Below are 22,293 nucleotides of genomic sequence, written 5' to 3' on the forward strand. Positions count from 1 at the left end.
ACTCATCAATTTTCCAAAGTACATATTTCAGGACAAAAACATGAGGAAAATATCTTATATATTGGGTTTCTATAGAAATCTTTTAAAACTAAGATTGAGGATATAGATTATGAAAGTAGCCTAGGGAACAAACTGGAAATGTCAAGTTAAATATTTTGGCTTTCAACAAATAAATGTCAATCAAGTACATTAGAAATCAAGACTGGGTGACCCTCAGGCTAATTATGGTATTCTTTTGAGTTGATATTTTTATTATTGCACATCCAAAAGCCTATATTGTAAAAGGCATCTGGGCTGATTCACTTGAAGATTTTTATTTTAATTCATAGGGTATATAATTAGAATCCTAGTATTCTAGCACTTCAAGATATTTTTAAAAATGTTTGAAAACTGTTATATTATCACAGAAGGGAAAGAAAATGGGGAAGTTGCTCAGTATGTTCAGGGTGCTCCTGAATTTACCTTTTTATTGTCCTTGCTCTTCACTTCCAGGCCAACAGTACCCTTGACTTTACCACCGCAATGAGTTCCTTACAGCCACCCTAACTAACCATAGAGCTTCCTAAAAAGTTTCTACAAGGGTAGAAGACCTATACTCACAAGCCTTCAAGGCATCCTGCTTTCACTATAGGGCAATCAAATCTCGTAACCCATGTTCCATCTGTATTTCCAATACTTTTTTCTATTCTGCTTCACTACCAAGCTGTCCAACTCCTACTACCATCTCTACTGCTACTACCCTGGTCACAGCCACCACTCTTCCAAAGCACATCTATCCTTGATCTTCTATGGTAGAGATCAAAGAACTTAGTCAAGGGTCAAATGGGGAATACTAAAGATGTTGTAGGCCAAACAATTTATGTTACAGCTATTCAAATAGCCATTGGCATTATGCAAAAGACTGACTGTAGTCCTATTTTTCTAAAATTTTATTGTTTCTAATAATTTTCAAGTGTCATGAAATACTGCTCTGTTGATGTTTTTGTCAATCATTTAACAATGTAGAGGCAATTCTAGTTAATGAGCCATGCAAAAACAGGCAATACAGTGGATTTAGCCCAAGGGCTGGAGTTCGCACAGCCCTACTCTATAATTTCACTTGAGCCTCTCTGCTTAGAATCCTGCAATGGCTCCCATTTCCCTCAAAAGAAATGCTCAAGTTCTCACCACAGCCAATGAAGTCTCTCACAACTTGGTTTCTGTTTGCCTTCCAATTCCTCTCTTTGACTTCTCTCTGCTCTAGCTAACTAGGGTGTTTTCCATTTCCTGACACAAGCCTGCCTGGGACTTTTGTACTGGCTGAGTTCTTCCCCTGAATTCTATTCCTCCGTGTAGTTCCATAGCTCTCTTACTTGCTTCAGAATTCTGACCATTAGTCACTCTATGGGAGTCAACTCTGGTCACTCTATTTAAATCCTAACTACCTATCATAGACCAGGTATTAACCCTTCTACCCTCCTAATGCATAATTCTTAGGTTGATGTCCTAAATTCCATGGCTTCAGAATTTAACCCTATTGGAAGAAAAGGTCTTCAAAGACCTTTAATCGAATTGGACTGTTAATCCAATTGGGCCTTAATCCAATTGGACTGTTCTCCTCCCAAGAGGAGGAATTTAGGACAAGTAGGGAGACACAAGGAAGAGACAGAGTGGAGGCCACATGAGTGCACAGCAAGGAGGCATCAGTAAGGAGAGAGACCTTCAAGGAAACAAAAGCAGATAATAGCTTGATCTTGGACCTGCAGCCTTCAGAATGATGAGAAAATGAATGTGTGTAGTTTAAGCTAAGTTTCCCATTTTATTGTATCTTTGTAGAGCTGTCCTAGCAAGTGAATGTACACCAGACCTCCACAGCCTTCTCAAAACAATTTCTCACATGGTATTTTGACCCCACAGTACATATTGCTCTCTAACATATAATAGTTGAACAACTGTCTCCCCAACCTCCACGCTGCCACCATGCGATACAATGAACTTTGTTTATTGATATTTCCAAAGTTGCTGGAATACTGCCTAGCAAAGAGTAGGCTCTCAGCAAATATCTGCTGGATAGAGGAAGGCTAACAATGCGTTTATATCCATCTATCCCCCGTCTCTGTTTCTTTGGTCTTCCTGTGAGGTCCCATTGCCAACTCAGCACCTACACAAGCATGGCCAGTAAAACCCAGCTCAAATATTACTACAGCTAAAAATATCTCTCTTCCCAACAGCACCAAGTGGATTCTACTAATACACTATCTACACCTCTCATGTGTCACTTAACACATTTAAGCCAATATTAAATTATTTATGTATGTTTTGTCTTCTCTACTCAATGTGAGGCTCTTTTACAGTGCAGCTGTTGCCTCATGAACCTTCAAATCCCTCACCATAACTCTTAAGTGTGCCACACAGGCTAGAAACATAACAAACATTTGCTAAACTTATGAAGACTATTATAAAAACATCTGTTACTAAACAATTACACTGTGCCAATTTCTATCTTAAGTCCTCTTGTCATTTGCATCATTAGCAAAAATGTTGTACAGGCAGTATTATCATCTCCATCTTACAAGAGTACTTCAAAGAAGTTCACAGAAACAATCAAATTAAAAGAAGTTATTATATTTTTAGAATTGTGTCTATGAAGTACATTAAGTTCTCTAACATCACAATAAAATAGATGCTAATTTTGATGCAAAAATTTTGAAATTAATATACAGATTTTTTTCACCATATACATTTTACTTTATCTTTTTGGAGGCTCCTAATATTGATGGGGCTATTGAGCCTATGAGAGAAGCTAAGAAATTTGACCAAGGTTATATAACTAATGATTGGTAAAGCCAGATTTTAAAAACAGATGAACCGTTTTATAGAAATTCAGATCTTCAGTATAACACCTTACCAGTATAAAGAAAAAAAGTCCATGTTTAAATAAAAACATCACTATCATGCTAAATTAAACAAAATGAAGACATATGCACCCCGATTATCAGCTTAGAGGCCTGAATCAACTGACTCACGTTTCCAATGACAGTTTTTCTTGTTCTAAACTCTGAAAAAAAAGCCTTTTTACATTCCTCAAGTTTTTCACATTCATGTGTCATTATAAAATCCTTCCCCAGATCGATTTTATTGTTAATACTAGAAATCTCAAAATATAAAATAACGGAATATTAAATATATCTGGCTTTTCTAAAAATAGGATTTTAATATCCTCGCATACCTGCTTATATTTCATAAAAATTTTAAGAAGTCATCAGATTCTTAATCAGTTCTATAGTAACTGGTTTTCACATTTCATTGTTGTTTTTAAAATTCTATTCTACCGGGGCCAGCACTGTGCCATAGAGGGTAAAGCCCTGGCCTGAAGTGCTGGCATCCCATATGGGCACCGGTTCTAGTCCCAGCTGCTGCTTTTCTGATTCAGCTTGTGCTATAGCCTGGGAAGACAGTAGAAAATGGCCCAAGTGCTTGGGCCCCTGCACTCATGTGGGAGACCTGGAAGTAGCTCTTGGTTCCTGGCTTTGGATGGGCCCAGCTCTGGCTGTTACTGCCATTTAGGGAGTGAACCAGCAGATGAAAGACTTTCTCCTTCTCTGTCTGCCTCTCTGTAAATTAGCCTTTCAAATAAATAAATAAATCTTTTTTAAAAACTCTTGTACTTTATATTCTAGGAAAAATTCAAAGGAAATAAAACTGTTAATATTTTCTGTTAGAAAAGGAAAAAAAACAATTCTTGAATAATTACTGATTAGGAAAAAATGTAGACTTTAGAATGAAAAACATTTAGCTAAGATATGTATACTGCGAATACTGGGCTAATACACAAGTTGTCATTTTTAGGCAGTGGATAATTTTTGACAGCAAAGTACTAAAGCATATTTAAATATAAACTTTATAAAGTTTAAATTTTAGCATTTTTTAAGAATGATTCTGAATCAGGCATCCTACCTGGTGTTGAAATATTTTAAAGCATAAACACCCTCTGTTTTCCTGCAGACTTCAGAAACAACTGGATGGTTTTAGGTACACTAACTTGCATTGATTTATCAATATCCAAAACAGTGTTTAGGACTTCCTGAAAGAGTACAATTTCAGCTACTGTTCTTAAAAACGTCACCATGAAAACATATTTGGTGGCAGTCTGAATTAAAATTACTTAATTTTTCTGATGAGGAACCTGATACAATGAGAAGAACACAAATTTGTTCAAGGCTGCCTGCTGGAATGTGACAATGCTAACATTAGAGTTCAGGCCCTTCTGGTTGCCAAGTGAAGGTGTCAAAGTATCAAGTTATTTCATATATATATATATATATATTCGTATTTATATATATATACACACACGCACACAAAAGGTAGAGAGGGGAGGGGCAGGGGAAGATGGGAGTGAGCTCCCATCCATCCGCAGGTCTACTCCCCAGATGCCTGCAATGGCCAATACTGAGCCACAGCTGAAGCCAAGAGTAGGAACTCAATGTAAGTCTCCCATGTAGGTTACAGAGACTCAACTACTTGAGCTATGACCTACTTCCACCAAAGTTCTACATTAGCAGAAAGCAAGAATTGGGAGCCAGAACCCAGAACTGAACTCAGGCACTCTGATATGGAACACAGGCACTTAAATCAGTATCCTATCCATTAAGTCAAACTCACACCCCTATTTCTATTATACCAAGCAATCAACTTAGACACTTACCACAGTGCAGAACTGTTACAGCAATGTACTTCTGGAAAGGCAGGATATTAACTAGTAACTGGATTAACTAGCTGTTATAACCTTGGTAGAACGACCTAAGTAACTAGGCATCAACTGTCTCTTCTGAAAATAAATATCAGATCACATTTATGATCCATTTAGATCTGACAAGTCTTTTGTTTAGTAATATATTCCAATACAAACACCTACTTATGAAAGTAATATGATATTCCTAATGTTGTCTTTAGAATTGCTATTTTATTGAATACTTCTACTTTAAGTTTCAACAAGTTCTTAACTTTTGAGTTCAGGGACTTTGTTTTTACTTGGAGACAGGCTAAGAGGACATCATGGAAGGTATATTTACTGTATTTGGGTACATACCCAGCAGTTGAATATATGGTTTCCATGGGAAACTTGAGTAGATACAGCATAAAATTGATCTTTAAAATTCTAAAAGCTTTTTACAGAACTGGCTTCATAGCTCTTTGAAGCCTTTTGCCTTTTGTTTGGCTTTGGGAATTTTGAGATGGTTGGGAAACTCTTTTATGAGTGCCTCATGATAAAACAAGCTGTATATCTTATCATATAAAGACGACTATGACTAAACTGGTAGTTATTAAGCCTCTTATCCTAAACAAGTGACTTTGTAAAATGAAAATCTTCCCATTGTAGAAGTGAAAATACTGAGCAGGGAATTTACAGCTCTCTCACAGAGAAGAAAACCACACGTATAAGGTCCATAAAAAATAAAAATTCAGTTTGGGTTTTGGTAAAATTATAAAATTATAGTACAATCAAGGTAGCATCCTTTCATTTCTAGCCATTTCATCATACTTGAAGATGAAAAGTACCTAGAAATCTATTTCATATATATAATACATATGAAATAACATTAAAGTTCTCATATTTATGTACAATTTTGAAAAATGTAAAAATATGAACACATATACATTTATGTATAAATCACTCATAAGATGACTTCTAAAACAAAACGAACAACTTAATAGAAACTATCTCATTTTTAAAACATGTAAATTATACCACTTCTGGTACACTTATCTATAACAGCTTCTATAGTGGGAAGCACTGCTGGGCCAAGATAAAATTAAAAACAAGGGCCGGCGCTGTGGCGCAGCAGGTTAAAGCCCTGGCATCCTATATGGGCGCCGGTTCTAGTCCCAGCTGCTTTTCTTCTGATCCAGCTCTCTGCTATGGCATGGGAAATCAATAGAGGATGACCCAAGTCCGTTGGTCCCTGCACCCACATGGGAGACCTGGAAGAAGCTCTTGGCTCCTGACTTCACATAGGCTCAGCTCCGTAGCAGCCATCTGGGGAGTGAACTAGCAAATGGAAGACCTCTCTGTCTCTCCCTCTCTCTCTGTAACTCTTTTAAGATTTTTTATTTATTTATTTGAGAGGTAGAGTTACAGACAGTGAGAGGGAGAAACAGAGAGAAAGGTCTTCCTTCTGTTGGTTCACCTCCCAAATGGCCACAAAGGTCAGAGCTGTGCTGATCCAGAGCCAGGAACCAGGTGCTTCTTCGTGGTCTCACATGCAGGTACAAGGGCCCAAGCACCTGGGCCATCTTCTACTGCTTTCTCAGGCCATAGCAGAGAGCTGGATGGGAAGAGCAGCAACCGGGACTAGAACTGGCGCCCATATTGGATGCTGGTCCCACAGGCAGAGGATTAACCTGGTGCACCATGGCACCAGCCCCTATAACTCTTTCAAATAAAATAGATCTTTTAAAAAAATTAAAGACAAAGACAAATTAAAAACAAAGACAAAAAAAAAGAACACCACCACCACAATACCCAGAAGAATCACATATACTCTCCCAATACCATAAAGAATTGATGTATATTTCTGAGTAACTACTATGTACTAAAGATTGTGTTCAAGTAGAACTGGAGAATTAAGTATGATTTCTGTCTTTCAGAGTATTCTGTTCTACTTGGGCTATGACTTGAACACTGAATCTGTTCAATAGAGCATTGAGGAGTAATTAAATGCTGAACAATACAAGATAGATAACCTGTACTACAAGAGCTCAAAAAAGAATTAAATCAATGTACATCACAGAGTAAAGTGGAGTTCCAAGGGGATGTAAAATGAGATTTGAACAGGTGTTTCACTGATGAAATGTGACATTCACTACCTGACCACTGAAGAAACCATGGAGTGGTGTCTCCAGGCAGGGACTAGGACACACTGGTCGTCTTGGCAGGTAGTCTCTCCAGCAATCTGGTATATTGCGGGCAATTTAGCTTTTCAGCAAACCTTTTTTCCTACAAATAATCCCATTGATTCACTCTCTTCCCAGCTACATTCTTATCTTTGTTTGGCTTCCTTTGCACCAATCTCTAATTTTTTCAGGGGAACATATTTTAAAGGCTCATTGCCTCACTCAGTTTGTCCATTATCCTTGTGTATCCTTGGTGATAACCACAAGAGATAGCTGCCTTCTGCTCTTCGAAAACAGCATATGTCAGTTGCTTGAGTTAACTGTCTCATATTTATTTGCAATATTGGCAGGGTAACAAGTGGTAGCTGAAAAATCATGAAGGAATAACTTACTAAGCCACAAGACTCAACTCTTAAGCAGCCTTAACATAAGTTGGCTGAAAGAATACTCATTTTTGCAGTTATTGAAAACTAAAGAAATGAAGGGCAAATTTTAAAAATTTGTAGTCACTTAGTATAGCTTTCTTTCTGTTTATTACTAACTAATAGGAACCATAGTGATTAGGTACCCAATTGACTTTGGGGAAAATTTAATTGAAATAAGCCAACAGCTTTCAGATACCAGAACCATTACAGTGACAAAATTACCATTTGTTAAATGCATGTCAACAGCAGAATATATGTAGGCATGCTTCCATTTTGCAGGTGAGATGCCCCTGTTTGGAGCAGCTAGGTGATACCATAATTGTGGAATTAGGGCTATAGCTAGAATTGCAAACAAGGCTATGCATGCTGTGGCCTTCTAGAAGCATAGCTAGAATGCTGAGAGAGATCTCCTGGAATACATCCATGGAATGATTTTTCCTATTTTTAATATATTTATATTATGGTCATTAGGACTATTATGAAAAGAATAAGAGGAAGCAAAACAGAGCCAGAAAGTGAGCCAGACATGAGACATATAAGGAATGGTGTCAGATGATGGAATGCTGTGTATGAGGTTTCTCCCCTAAACAAACCTTGGCATAGCTACCTTCCACCACCCTGGCCACCCATGCAGCTCTGCTCTGACTCATTCTCCGTTACGGTGGAAAAATCATGATTAGTTAGCCATCCTCAGCCGTTATTTATGTTGATCTGCCGCAGAGTCCTATCTACCGTACTTAAAAATGTGACGTGAACAATGCTTTTAAATAAAGAACATCTTGAGAAAGCCTGAAGTGACTGCAGTTTCTCCACTGTCAGAAGAAATGGCTAAGGGTAGACCTGGAGACATACTTCACAGGTGTTGATAAAAACTGGTTTGCAGACCTGTTCAGCATATGCTGCCTAAATACATGAATGCTGATTTCTATCGTGGCCAATTGAACTTTGCTTTTCTTCCACAAAAAGGTAACTCCACAGATCTTAACCCCTGCAACTCACAAACGTATTCCAAAGATGCAATTATATGGGAGTGAAAATATATCTTATCAAAGAAAATCTGTCAACATGCCTAAAAATCACACACTACAACCACATCTCATAGGGCCATCATACCATCTTCCTCTGTTTCTCATGATTTTCACGTACTAATTATTTTGGATAATTAGAATGACAGCCATTTAGAAAACAAAGTCATTTTTTTTGGAAGGAATAGGTTTGTTTTGCTTCTAAAAATGTAAGAAACATACACAGAAATTTTGGAAAGATATTTATTGCCAATGGGAAAACAATAATAACGAAAGATACAGTTGAATGATAGGAAATTTATGAGTCACCCAGAGATGGATTAGCCTGCTCATGCCACTTTCAATATCTTTGAGGGGAAGTAACATGGCTGCTGTTAGTAATTTTAAATAAAGTATGGCCAGTGATCGTATCAGTGCTGGATGCATATAAAATAATCAATACTGCCAGGAACACAGTTCTCCTGCGTAGAGGAGCTTTTCTTCTGGCTTCTAGGAAGGGTCAGCCAATGGAGGCACTAACTGAAAATCTGAAGGCAGGAGGGGAGACGAGCATTTCCTTTTCCCTGAAATCTTTTCCAATCAGGTTTCTGTTGGCCGCCTGTACCCCTGAGCTGAAGGCCAGAGCCTTTGTCTACCAACGCGCTGCACCCAGATTTATCTTCAGGATCCAGAAATGGTTCTGATTCCTTGTACCTTCCCTAGTCCACTAGCTTCAGAGGATGCAATACCCCTTCTCGAATTACCTAACTTGTGCCAATACAGAGTCCGTGTCCGCTCATCCAGTGTTGATCCTTGGTGTGAAATCTCTGTCATCAGAAATAAAACTGATACATATCACAACCAATCAATAATATCCTCAACAGTGTTTGTTCTTCTTTGTGAAATCTGAATATTGTGATAAGTACTTAAATGAGGCATTGACACATAATCACCAAAGTTTCTGGTTAAAAGAGCTCTGACTACTTTTAACCAAGAGGAGTAAATGCAGCTATCTCTATGAATGTTGGGTCTTTCTTTTAGAATATAGGCAAGATATTTACAAGTCAATCAGTTAGCAAATGAGTTTTAGAAGTTGACCACATCTAACACTGTGAAATTAGACTATTTACTACTTTGAAGTTCTCAGAAATGTAAGAACAATTTTCTGCAGGAGAATGTGTAACGCCTATCTATTAATTATGAGAAAAATAACATGGAACACAATGTAACAAGGCATTAATAAGCAGGTTTCTTTCTGAAATCAAAGGGACAACCGGTAGCTTGCATATATAGGTGCTTTTCCCACTGAAATCAGCGATCCCTTGGTCACATTTGGCAGCAACGAATGAATTTGAGATTAAGACAGACTGAATCCCCCAAATATTCCTTCATTCTTGATTAAAAAGTTAAGCAAGACAAAATACAGCTCCCCATAAGGTTCAAAATGTAAACTCTACTGGGGAAAGTTACAGGATGTTATATATTGATTGGCAGTCAAATGTAAACATCTTTTTTTTTTTTTTTTGGCTTTCTGCTTACTTCAGAGTAGTTAACAGAAGAGCACAAGAAAACAATACAATCTAATGCCATTTTATATGCATTTAAGTAGGCAGATTTTATATAGTGGTATAAGAAATACAATCTCAATTGGAAAGAATGAATGAGAAATCAAAAAGGAAATTAATGAATAATAGCATAATTTCAGAACTGGCATAGTAAGTGACTAGGAACTACATATTCAACTCACATATGCCAGGGTCACAAGAACCAGGATTTAGAAATTTTGATATTTTGCCATGATTTTACTTGAATTTTATTAATTTTTGATTATGTGAGATCTCCAAGGACAAATTCTTGATGTGAATCTTCCGGCAATCTCAGGGGGGGAATGGGCGTATCTGTAGAACCTGGCTTTGGTAATCCTCCAGTTTTGCTAGGATCACTCTTGACTTTCTCTTTACATTTTCAAAATTCAATATAAAAACATTTAAATCATTCCAGGATTATCCTTGTCATGGTTTAACCCACAGTGATTTCAATGATACCCAATAAAGGCTGGAAACTACTCGAAGCAAACATAGGAAACAAAAGCTCTTTCTTTCCATAGGTCTCTGATCTGAAGTTCTCTACCAGATCGGATGATGAACACTTACCTCGTGCTTTCAATAATGTAATTTCATAATCTGACATATTTTAATCCACTAGTTAAACAGCAATTCAAAACTGAACAGGATTTTTTGGTTTAAAATGCTTTTGCTCCCCTCAGGTGGAGAGCTGCACTTTACCACACCTAGAGCTTGCAGTCTTGAAGCCTGAAAAGAGAGCTCCAGGCAATATCCCCCTCAGACACATGTTTGGGGAATTCACACTAACAGGAAATTATGTTCAGGTCTTCATTTTTTTAAGAAAATGATGTACAGAGTATTGATAAATGTCAAAACAACCTTCAAATAGGTACCATAAAATATCCCAGCACTAAATTTCACCCATAAAGGAGGAAACAGTTCAAAACTTGATACTTGCAGTTATATTTTCTCTTTCTCAATGGGTTAGCATTCATATGACAGAGTGAAACTCACATTGGCCATTGACAGAAGTGATATCTTATTAGAATACTCCCCATAATCCATTTACATTTATGTATATGTTTAAGAGTATGCTGGGTAACAGGAGCCTCAACCATATTTGAATGTAATATGATACAACAAAAGGCATAAGTTGGGAAAAACTGGAATAATTTATCCTACACTGACCCTTCTCATACTGAACAAGACACCCTTAACTTGTAATATCTATGTATTGATTTCTATAACTTATCATACATAAAATATTTTTAAAGTGTTTATGTTTTAATAAGTCAGTGCATGTATTTGTAAAACTCTGTCCTTTTAAGAACTGATTTGCCATGATAAAAATAAGTGAAATCATTTCTAGTAAAAACGAATGTATCTTACTGTAGCTCGACAAATCTTTACCATTGAATGTGCACACTTGGACATAAGATTACTTTAGAAAAATCAGTAATACATTATTCATTCATATACAATCCACAGCTCTCCTCAAACTAACACCTAAAGCTCTTAGTAAGTTGCTTTCCTCTGAATTGTGATACCACTAATAAGACACATCAAAGCAAAGTTTGTGTTCATGAAAATTTCTTTACGCTGCAAATTTTATGTGTTTCTATAAATGCATGAGACATTTTTCTATCAAATAAGAAGAAAGTACCAAAATGCAAACTATGTATTTCAGAATTAACCACTTTTAAATGTAAAACAAAATTACTCTTTCCTCAGATAACACCACTGGTTGAAAAACTAAGGATAAAATATTTGTTGGTACAAAGAAAAAAAGCATTCAAGGCATATTCATATTATTTAAATTTTAATAGCTACAAAGACATATGCTGATTGTTCAGGATACAATTAGCAACTTCTTGCATACCCAATGTTGAAGCAAATTTTTGAACTAATTCAACTGGGCTCCCTACTTTGTTAATTACTAGCTAAGAGACTTGAAAGTACCCTAATGAATTTTACATTAGATTCTACAATATGAACAGTGTATATTATCACAGCATCCAGTAAATGCATAAATTGACTTTCCAAAGTAGAATTTTGAGCACTTGTGAAGATTCTGACTAGATTTCCTAACATTTAGCATTAAAGACTGAGCCAAGAAGAATTTTTACAAGAATAAAGTTATTGTAATCACATTTTCCAAGTCATAAATCTGTTTTACAACTTTATGATAATCTGTTATTCCTAGTACTCGAAATTCAAAGACACTAATGCTTATTTTTTTCATCTACAGTTAAAAAAAAAAAGTGATCCCAACTAAACTGAATTCTAAACCTCCTGTGAATAAGGCATAAAATATTATCACTATGATAACTTTCCCTAAATTCCACATTATTAATTTCCATCCAGTCATACACTCTGTGTTTTGGATTTAACACTTACAGTTTACAACTTCACATTTACTATTTTCATAAAATTCTTGGAATCGGAACTTCAAATATCTACTCTACAAATAGAACTAAACAGGCAAAACAGTGAACCTAAATCCAGTAAGAAATAAGCAGGATCTTAAAATTGCCTTAGCTAAGAGGGAAGAAAATACAGAATGTTATTGTATAAAATATTGCTCTAATTTCATAGCAGGATAAAAGACCATATATCAAATATTGTCAAATGGGATACAGTATCAAATGGCACACTATTCTTATTTAAATGCTTAGAGCAAATAGACAAACATGCATAAAGTAACATGAATACTGGGTATGAAGCACAACGGAGCTCTGGAGTTGGCCAAAGTAAGGTACAATCCCTCAATAATTAATTATTCTTTAAAAACACCACAAGTCACCACAATTTGTACTGCTTAGAGACTAGCATCAGGATTTTAACATTAGGCTATGAACACCCTTGACATCTATTAATACGCAATAATGCTTTCTGAAATCATTTGATTATCAGTTATTCTCTTAAAGCCGTTTTCATGACATCAGCATAAGCATATGTGCAATTGCGTTAACAATCATTAACAGTTTACTTGCCTATACAACTGTTCAGACTCAGCCTTGCATCATATAGTACACATGTTTGTTTTTGAACTAACTCTTCTTTCTTATTATGGATTAAACAAATACAAGTTACAACAACAAAGCCAATAATAATTCTTCCTCGGCCAAAATCAAAGTGGAATCTTTGATTAAGCAACCTTTATTTTTCAGAAGTTTGACAGGCCATTAAAAAGATCTATTATACATGTCAACTAATTTTCATCCCACCTGTCCCTAACTTAATGACAGTTCTGCCTGGGAATTTCATGGGCAGAAAAACTGTTGGTTTAGCCTTATCATCTTAGAACATCTTAAATATTTTCTCATGATCAACACTTTTAGATTTAAATAGAGTTTATATTTCAATGGTGCAAATTTTTAAACATTTAAATCCACCGCAATGAAACAAACATCAAGCCTCTCATGGACATTTTACCCTTCAGCTGTTTTCACATTTTGCTCACATTCTGTAAGGAACTCAGAAAGCCAAAAGAAATGTCCTTAACTCTTTGACTTCCGAGCTATGTAATCAAATGCTGGAAATATTCTATGGATTATAATTATCAAAGAGTTTTTGAGAATTTCCAAATACCTGCAGAAACCTTAGCTATGTGCTTTTCCTGTAAACTGCAGTGAGCAGAAGCAAGGGAGAAACCCCTCACACAACCACGCTTTTTTCTGAATCTTTGCACTCTGCAGATGCTGCTGCCTTAGACTGAGGCACATTTTAACAACAACACTGCCATGAAGGCATCAAAGATACATCCACAGACTCCAGTTCCACCCCCAAATTTGAGCTGCACTGCAAACAGTTTTAGAAACGTGAATCTCAGCAAACAGTCACAATTGCATTTTATTGACAACACTAAAAATAATCACAACAAGGAAATACTGAAGATTTCCTATTCCGTTTCAACTTTGTTACCATGCTTTGCCAGCCTCTGTCAAAAAAAAAAAAAAAAATCATTACCTGTATGAAGAGAACCTGTTAATAGCCTGAGAAGGTACTGGGCAAACTTCAGTATTTCACGTTTGCACCGTTTCCTACAGCCGCTCATCCTGAGCAACAAGATATTCCTCTGAGGAGAGCCAGAAGTCTTTCTTTGCCAATTGAGAGAGAGAGAGAGAGAGAGAGAGAGAGAGAGAGAGAGAGAGAGAGAGAGGAGACCGTCTCTGAGGGGAAACTTCTGTCTCAGTTTATGTCACAGGCTGCCTTACAACTCTTGTGGAATTAGCTCTTAATGCCTGAATCAGAAATTCCTTTAAAACGCTCCAGAAGCGGGATCCGAGATACCACAGTAACAGGGTGAGGAGGCAGCGCTGCTTCTCGGGATGGTCACCAAGTTCTGTGGCAACAGATAGGCTGCAGCGCACACTTGTAGTAGCCCAGCTGTGGCTCGCTCAGCATCCCTCTCAGAAGCAGTGGCAGCCTCGCAGCCCATTCAGAGGGAGGCGGGGCCAGCAATGCCAGCTCATCAATGAATCAGCATGTAAGCAGGTGAGGAGACAGATGACAGGTCAGTGGGTCTGAAGCCCCCCCGGCTCCCAATAAAAGACCCTGCTAGGGCAATCAAGCCTGCTACAGAGGCATCTCAGGGTCCAAAGCTGTACAGAATAAGTCCAGAAAAGGGGAGGGGGAGGAGGAAAGCATGTTGCTCAAGGTCAGACAGCAGACAATTCCCTGACACAGTGTTAATCAGATTCCAAACGCTTCAATGGGGGAACAGCTCATTGGAGAAGCTGACCCTGTTTCTAAACAAACAGAGCTGAAGATTTACCACCGAATGGTGGCAATGCTGCTTTGTCACAGATGAATACATCCCACTTCATGGGCTCAGAGGTGGAAAACAAGCTGACGCCTAAAATGGACTATGTTCTTTGCACTGCCCAGACTCAGGTATTTGGAAACTAGGGGGAATCATTGTCTCCTTTAATATGCGGTGGCCTGAAAACCCCAACTCTTATATCTTATATGTTTTGCTTCCAAGAGACAGAAATCCAAACCAAATCTGCTACATTTTTCTAACAGCAAGAACTGCCTCAGTTTCTTCACATCTCTTAACAGAAAATGCAATCTCCCTACTGATTGACTTAAGTTAATACCGAGAATAACTGTGAAGGTTTGCAACTTTCACCAGTTACTTTTCTATTAGACAGTATCACAGAGACTATTGTCATGAAAGCCAGAAAGCTATAGGCTGGCCTTCTCTGAAGGTGCATTTTTTTCTGAATTTGTATATACCTCTAACAGTTTCTAGGATTCACCTATACTCTTAATTTATACCAATGGTTTCGTTTGTTTGTTCTTGCCTGTTCTCTATGAACACAAACATTATCTTTGTGAGAATGAGTATACCTCAGCTACCACAGTATATATTGGGTATATATAGGATGTACATCATAATAGTCTAAATACAGAGACAGTTGTAATAATTCTGGATGCAACTAGTATGTCCCAGGAGTACTATGAATGAAATGATCCTCTTGCACAAAAAAGGAAGCAGCACACCTGCAGTTACTGACTTAAGCACATTCAGTGGTAACATACTCCCTTCTATAAGTCGTGCACATCCCCAACAGTGTCATTGTTCTGATCATTTAGATGCCATAATGAAGCATACTTTCCAGGAATTTTCTGAACTTTAAAGTATTTAAGAGGGGCCGGTGTCGTGGCATAGCAAGTAAAGCCGCCTGCGACACCCGCATCCCACTGGGTGCCTGTCGGAGTTCCATGTGCTCCACTTCTGATCCAGCTCCCTGCTAATGTGCCTGGTAAAGCAGTGCAGAATGACCCATGTACTTGGGCCCCTGCACCTATGATGGAGACCTGGATACTTCTCCTGGCTTCTAGCTTCAGCCCTGCTAGCTCTGGCTGTTGTGGCCATTAGGGGACTGAACCAGCAGGTGGAAACCTATGGCTCTTCTTCTCTCTGTGCAATTCTGCCTTTCAAATGCATTTTTTTTTAGAAAAATAAAGTGTTTAAGAAAAAAACAGATCCATTCATAAAGATTAGTAACAGGTTCTCTGAAGTTCTTGCTCTTATACATTTGCATAAGTAAAGGCATCACTAAGTTTGAAATAGGCAGAATAAATACACCATTGTAGGATTGTAACTGGGTCAAGTATTTTAAAGTTTACTTTTCTTATGTAGAAGATTATTTTAAGAATAATTTATATTTTACTTTGTTAGAATGTAAAATAAAATAGAATATTGATGATCTTAAGCACAACACTTAAATTCATTGAGCAATTACATACTGAGCATCTATTACATTCCAAACTTGATTCCATATGCAGGCAACATGGTGGTAGATAATTTGGCCATACAATGTTTATGCCTCAGAATAGGAAACAACAAATTTATACAGAATAAGACCATATCACATATGAATAAGTTCTATGGAGAAAATTGAAAGCAGGTTGACAGAATAGAAAATGAATAGTTTCAATGATAAAAGATTGCTAAGAAAGGAAATTAAGCAGGAATATAAGTTACAAGGAGACAACCATAGATGTTTAAGGAAAAGAGCACATTAGGGGGAAAGATATGATTTGTGCAACTTCTCAAGCTGGAGATAAAGTTGGGACAGAAACTTGAGGGACAGAAACAGTGTGGAGGAGTCTTCTAGGACATATCGCTATGAAGGAAGGCAAGGGCTATAGTACCAGAAAGCTATCATAGAAGACAGGGAATATCATGAAGTATGAACTGCCTGCAATGTTAGGATGCACTGTAAGGGAGCAAGAGGAGAAAACAGAACACTTGTGAAGTGGCATCCCAGCGGACTAGGAGAGAAGCAACCGCGGCAAGGCCTGGAGTGGGAACAGTGTCAACTGATCTCTAGATAATATTTGGGAAGAGAATTGGTACAGTTTGGTTCAACTGAATAGGGTGATGAGGAAAAGAGAACAATTACTGATAATTTAGTTTGGGACTTTAACAACTGGATGGATAAATACCCTGAGCTGATGAAATAGAAAACATGTGAGATTGCTTGATCTTTTGGTAAGTCCAATTTTAATTTTTCAAGCAACTTTTATACTGTCAAAGAATATTATGAGCAATTCCACATTGTATACGTGACAGAATTGGTGGAATGACCCTGTGTTTCAAAAAAAAAAATGCAAACCAAGATAATCAGCCAAATATAATATAGGCAATTTGAATAGTACTTTAATTGTTGAGTCAATTTAATTTATAATGTAAACCCTTTCCACAAAAGAATTTTTCTAGTCATGCAATTTCACTGGAGAATTCTACCAAGCTTGAGACGTAGAACTAAGACTAATTCATCACACCAATTTCAGAAAATGGAAAAAATTAGTAACTTTTAACATACTTCATGTTATTCTATTAGCCTGATACTCAAGTAAAACAAAGAAAATAACATAAAATACAATTATCACTTCTGAGTATAGACATTAAAGTCCTCAGCAAAACATTAGCAGACAAACAGGCAACATATAAAAAGAATCATAACAAGGTAGGTTTTATTGTAGAAATGCAAAGTTAGTTCAATATTTAAAAATCAATCTAAGTAATCCACCATATTATCAGGCTAAAAAGAATCATATAACTATATTAACTGATCCAAAAGAGTCACTTGAAGAAATTCAGCATTGTTTCATGGCAAAATAAAAATAAATAAGTAAATAAAATGAGAGAAACAGGAAGAGAGAATTTCTTTGATTTAGTAAACAGCATGTACAAAACCTACTGGTTACACAACATCTATTTGAAAAGAGTGAATGCCTTCAGCTTAGGTTCAGAATAAGACAAGAAACTATTTCAAATAGTTTAGGCAACACCATTAGAAGTATCAACTAGTATAACAGGATAAGAAAAAACACTAAAGACCTACAGATTATTAAGAAAAAAAATCTTATTTGCTGATCAAATATTCTATGTAAAAAATCAAGGAATCTATCATTAATTAATCTAGACTTTATTAGTTAAGAAAGATTACAGTATATTAGCTAAATATTCAAAAGTCACTTGAAAAATCTATTGTACTGGTAACACACGGGCACTGAAATATAAAATATCATTACAATCACTCAAAATAATATTTATGTGAAATTTAACAGAATGAGTACACAGATATATGCTGAAAATTTAAAAAACTAATGAAAGAAATAAAAGAAAATTTAAACAAATGGAGTAACATACTACATTCATATGTTAGAATATGCATCTTAGCAAAGATTAATTTCCCCCAGAATGATATAGGTTTAATGTAATTGAAATAAAAATCCCAGCAAGATTTTTTGCATATAGATTATTCTAAAATGTATAAAGAGATACAACAGAATTAGAGTATCTAATCCAAGTTGGAAAAAAAAATTAGTCCTGAAATCTGATAGAATTATTTCAAAACTGGGGCTGGCACTGTGGCGCAGTGGTTAAAGCCCTGGCCTGAAGTGCCAGCATCCCATCTGGGCACTGGTTCTAGTCCCAGCTGTTCCTCTTCCGATCCAGCTCTCTACAATGACCTGGGAAAGCAGTAGAAGATGGCCCAAGTGCTTGGGCCCTTGCACCTGCCTGGGAGACCCAGAAGAAGCATCTGGCTCCTGCCTTTGGATTGACACAGCTCCAGCCATTGCAGCCAACTGGGGAGTGAATCAGTGGATGAAAGACTCTCTCTCTCTCTCTCTCCCCCTATTTCTCTGTAACTCTGGTTTTCAAGCAAATAAATAATTAAAAAAAAAAAAAAACTGATACAGCTACAATAATCAAGACTATGTGCTACTGGTGTGCTACTGGTGGGAAGACTGACACAAAGTTCAATAGACAGAAATCTCAGAAGCAGATCCACCCAATTATGCACAGCATCTCTTTGACAAAGTCACAAGAGCTATTCAATGGAGGAGAGACCATCTTTCAAGAATGGTTGGTAGAACAGACAGACACTCACAGGCGAGAAACTGAATCTTGACTAAGGACACTCAACTTAAATGAGTATTAATTCTGAGAAGACCAAGACTTGAACATAAAATGTGAGCATATAAAACATTTGGGAAAATAGAAGAAATCATCAAGATCTAGGATAACACAGAGTTCTTAGAGTTGACATAAAAAATATAACACACAAAAAGTCTCTGTTAGGGGGATGAAAAAACAGGCTACATAGTTGTAGTATATATCCGTAAGCCACATATCTGATCAAAGACTAGTTTCTAGAATACATAGAATTTCAAAATTTAACAGAAAAAAACCCTAGTCCAATTGGGACATCAGCAGAAAAGCATGAAAAGAGCTTTGACCAAATGGCAAATAAGCACATAAAAATATACAATGTATTAATCATGGTTCAAATGCAAAGGAAAACTACAATATCATTGCATATCTGCCAGAATGGCTAAGATAATTTTTTTTAATAGCAACAAGATCCAAGATGGTTGAGGATCAGAGAAACTGAATCCCTCATACATTGCTGGTGGAAATGTTAAATGGAGCAGCCACTCGGTAAAATAGTATGGAAGTGCCTTAAAGTTCTAACCTCACATCAACCACAACACCCAGCAATTATACTCCGGAGAATTTATCCCAGGGGGACAGAAATTAATTTCATACAAAAGTCTGGACACAAATCTTCATAGCATTTTACTTGTAACAGCCCAAACATGAAAATAACATAGATGCCCTTGAGCAGGTGACTGGTTATACGAACTATGGAATGTTCATACTATAAAAAAAAAAAAAAAATAGACTAGGCTGGTGCCGCGGTTCACTTGGCTAATCCTCCGCCTGTGGGGCCAGCACCCCAGGGTTCTAGTCCCGGGTGGGCGCCAGATTCTGTCCTGGTTGCTCCTCTTCCAGTCCAGCTCTCTGCTGTGGCCCGGGAGTGCAGTGCAGGATGGCCCAAGTGGTTGGGCCCTGTACCCGCATGGGAGACCAGGAGAAGCACTTGGCTCCTGGCTTCAGATTGGTGCAGCGCACCAGCCATAGTAGCCATTTGGGTGGGGGGGGTGAACCAACGGAAAAAGGAAGACCTTTCTCTCTCTCTCTACCTCACTGTCTAGCTCTGCCTGTCCAAAAAAAAAAAAAAAAAAAAAAAAAAAAAATAGACTAAACTACTTGTGAGACACAACTTGGGGGAATCTAAGAGGAGTATTATGCTGAAAGAAAAAGACAAGCTCTACAGGTGAGATATTACATGATTTCATTCACATAACATTCCTGAAATGGCAAAATTATCAAAAAGAAGAACCAATGATTGGGTAACTAATTAAGGGTAGGCAGCAAAGATGTTGCAATAGAACTAAAATACAGGGGATCCTTGTGGCGATAGAAGTATTCTACATTCTTTCTGTGCTGACATAGACCAGTGATATATTTTAGTTTTGTGGGGCTTTCCCATTGAAGAAAACTGGATGAAGTTTGTATATGGGATCCCTGTCTATCATTTTCTTACAATCATATGCTAAACTACAATAATCCCCAAAATATTTTTATTAAAAATTAAATAAATAAAATGTAAAAAATACCTTTTGAGCACCTGCTATGAATTGTTATTTGTTTAGATGTTGAATATACGCAAGTGAAACAAAGAGAATTAGCATCTCAGGTAGCTGACACAATGAGAGCAAAGGGGAAAGTGGCACCAAATAGCTGAATGGAAGGGGAGGATGGCACTGCAAGTAAAAGAATGATCTCCAGAGTCCTACTATGAAGGTGACACTTGCATAAAGACTTGAAGGAGGTGCCAGAGTGAGCCATGTAGATACCTAGAATAAGCATGCAGGACCTTGCTCTGCATATGCAATTTTCTATAGCCTCTGTTAAGCCAATATTGTTTACAAAGTACTGTATTTAGAAGCCTCAAAATCGCCACTCTATAGAGGTTTATTTTCCACACTGAAACCAAGACCATCAGTGTGATCAATCTTTTCTCCAAGGAAAGTAATTTCTAATCTCCAATTGTGTTGGATGCTTGCAAGAAACCCATTACCTCTATGTATTACTGGGAAAAATAATGTTGTTGAAGGCTGTCCTTGGAAAACAAACAGTAATTAGGAAGATAAACATAAAATGGTGCAGATTACTAAAAAACACAAAGGCACTTTTAATAGCCAGCTAATGTGTGTCAAATGAAACCACCAACTGTAATATCAACACTTGATTAAGGGTTGTACTTTCATTAATAAAGATGTCTTTAATGTTTCAGAAATGTTAGAGCAAAGCTCCTGTCACTTATAGGAAATATGAGGGAACTTTACAACTGTTCATGAGGGCTCCTTGTTTTCTAGATGAAACTAGTTAGCACTTTTGGCACATGGTATGGAGGCTACTGAGGTGTACTGCATTTAAATTACAGCTAAATTTAATTTAAAGGCAAAGTGGCTCACCATGGAACAAGAATGAAATCTATGATGAGAGATGAATCACAAGCTGTGGTCTTGTTAGCTAAGGTTACAGAGGGATGTAGAAGTGTAGGCTCATTTCAAGATGCATTTCTCCTAATTGCATCTTGGAGGAAATATATATGTACTTGACCAGCTGTTTCGGAGAAGGCCAAGCCTGAGGAAAACAAATCGTAAATGCACTTAGGTGACCCTCACTGCTCCTAACAATGGAAAATTCAATATGACTGCCTGATTAAGGGACGGAGTCTGGATTCCCTTGAACAAACAAAGATCCCAGTAATTCCCAAGAAGACTGTAGTCACAAGAGTTTGTTTTCTCTCAGAGACTGCTCTCCTCAATACATCTTGGTGTATTTTGTGTATCTCAGTGAGAATAGACATTGTTATGCTTTTCAAATTGTCACAAGTTGCAAAATTAAACATGTGCAGCATAAAAATAGCACACCACAGGGCTGCAAAGAGAAGCAGAACAGAGCCTTGCGGCAAAGTCACAGGTTTGGAAAGTGGGTCTTGACAAAATAACAGACTAGTTAGTGTCCATTAGATAGCAGTGCCCTAATGCCAAGTCCATTATTATTCCAGAGGCACCATTATTCACCTACTCCAATGAATAAGGAGCATGCCAACACATTATTAACATTTGCATCAACTTTGGAGACAGCTTTGAGAATGCAAAACAACTCAAAAATCAAACCTGCTGGCATGAGAAGTCCCAGTTTAATATATGCAGAGGCCTAAATCAACCAAAAAATCCCTAATAAATATTCTAGGTAATACATAGATGAGGCAATTATTGAGGTATTCTACAATGATTTAAAGTCACACAGCGCTGATGAAACCATAGATTGGTGAACTCTATGTCTCCCTGGATGAGGAAGGTGAGCTATTACAAATATTTACATGTACATATATTTATACAAGTATCTAATATGAATTATGAAGTTAAAAGAATCACTTTAAGGGCTGAGGAAGTGATCATTTTCTAGAAGATGAGGTTGAGCTATTTTTCTGTTTTATTTTGAAGAGGAAGAGCCACAGACCATCATATGCAAGTGTTTAT

The 22,293-nt window shown here is 37.1% G+C and overlaps 1 protein-coding gene across 4 annotated transcripts in view; it reads right to left on the minus strand.

The window, feature by feature from the left end:
• Positions 1-22,293, minus strand: part of KCNIP4 (potassium voltage-gated channel interacting protein 4) — a 1,209,654-nt gene that overhangs the window by 935,333 nt on the left and 252,028 nt on the right. The window contains exon 1 of one of the 4 annotated variants that reach the window (XM_070068103.2): positions 13,837-14,283. The exons of the other annotated variants lie outside the window; for them this stretch is intronic. Within the exon in view, the coding sequence (XP_069924204.1) occupies positions 13,837-13,924 (88 nt within the window). The 5' untranslated portion in view covers positions 13,925-14,283. Of the gene's footprint in view, positions 1-13,836; positions 14,284-22,293 lie in introns of those variants that run through there. 4 annotated transcript variants of the gene reach the window in all.

Source organism: Oryctolagus cuniculus, chromosome 2 (genome assembly GCF_051225735.1).
Source record: "Oryctolagus cuniculus isolate XC-2025 breed Fujian yellow rabbit chromosome 2, ASM5122573v1, whole genome shotgun sequence".
In the NCBI taxonomy this organism is placed as follows: domain Eukaryota; kingdom Metazoa; phylum Chordata; class Mammalia; order Lagomorpha; family Leporidae; genus Oryctolagus; species Oryctolagus cuniculus.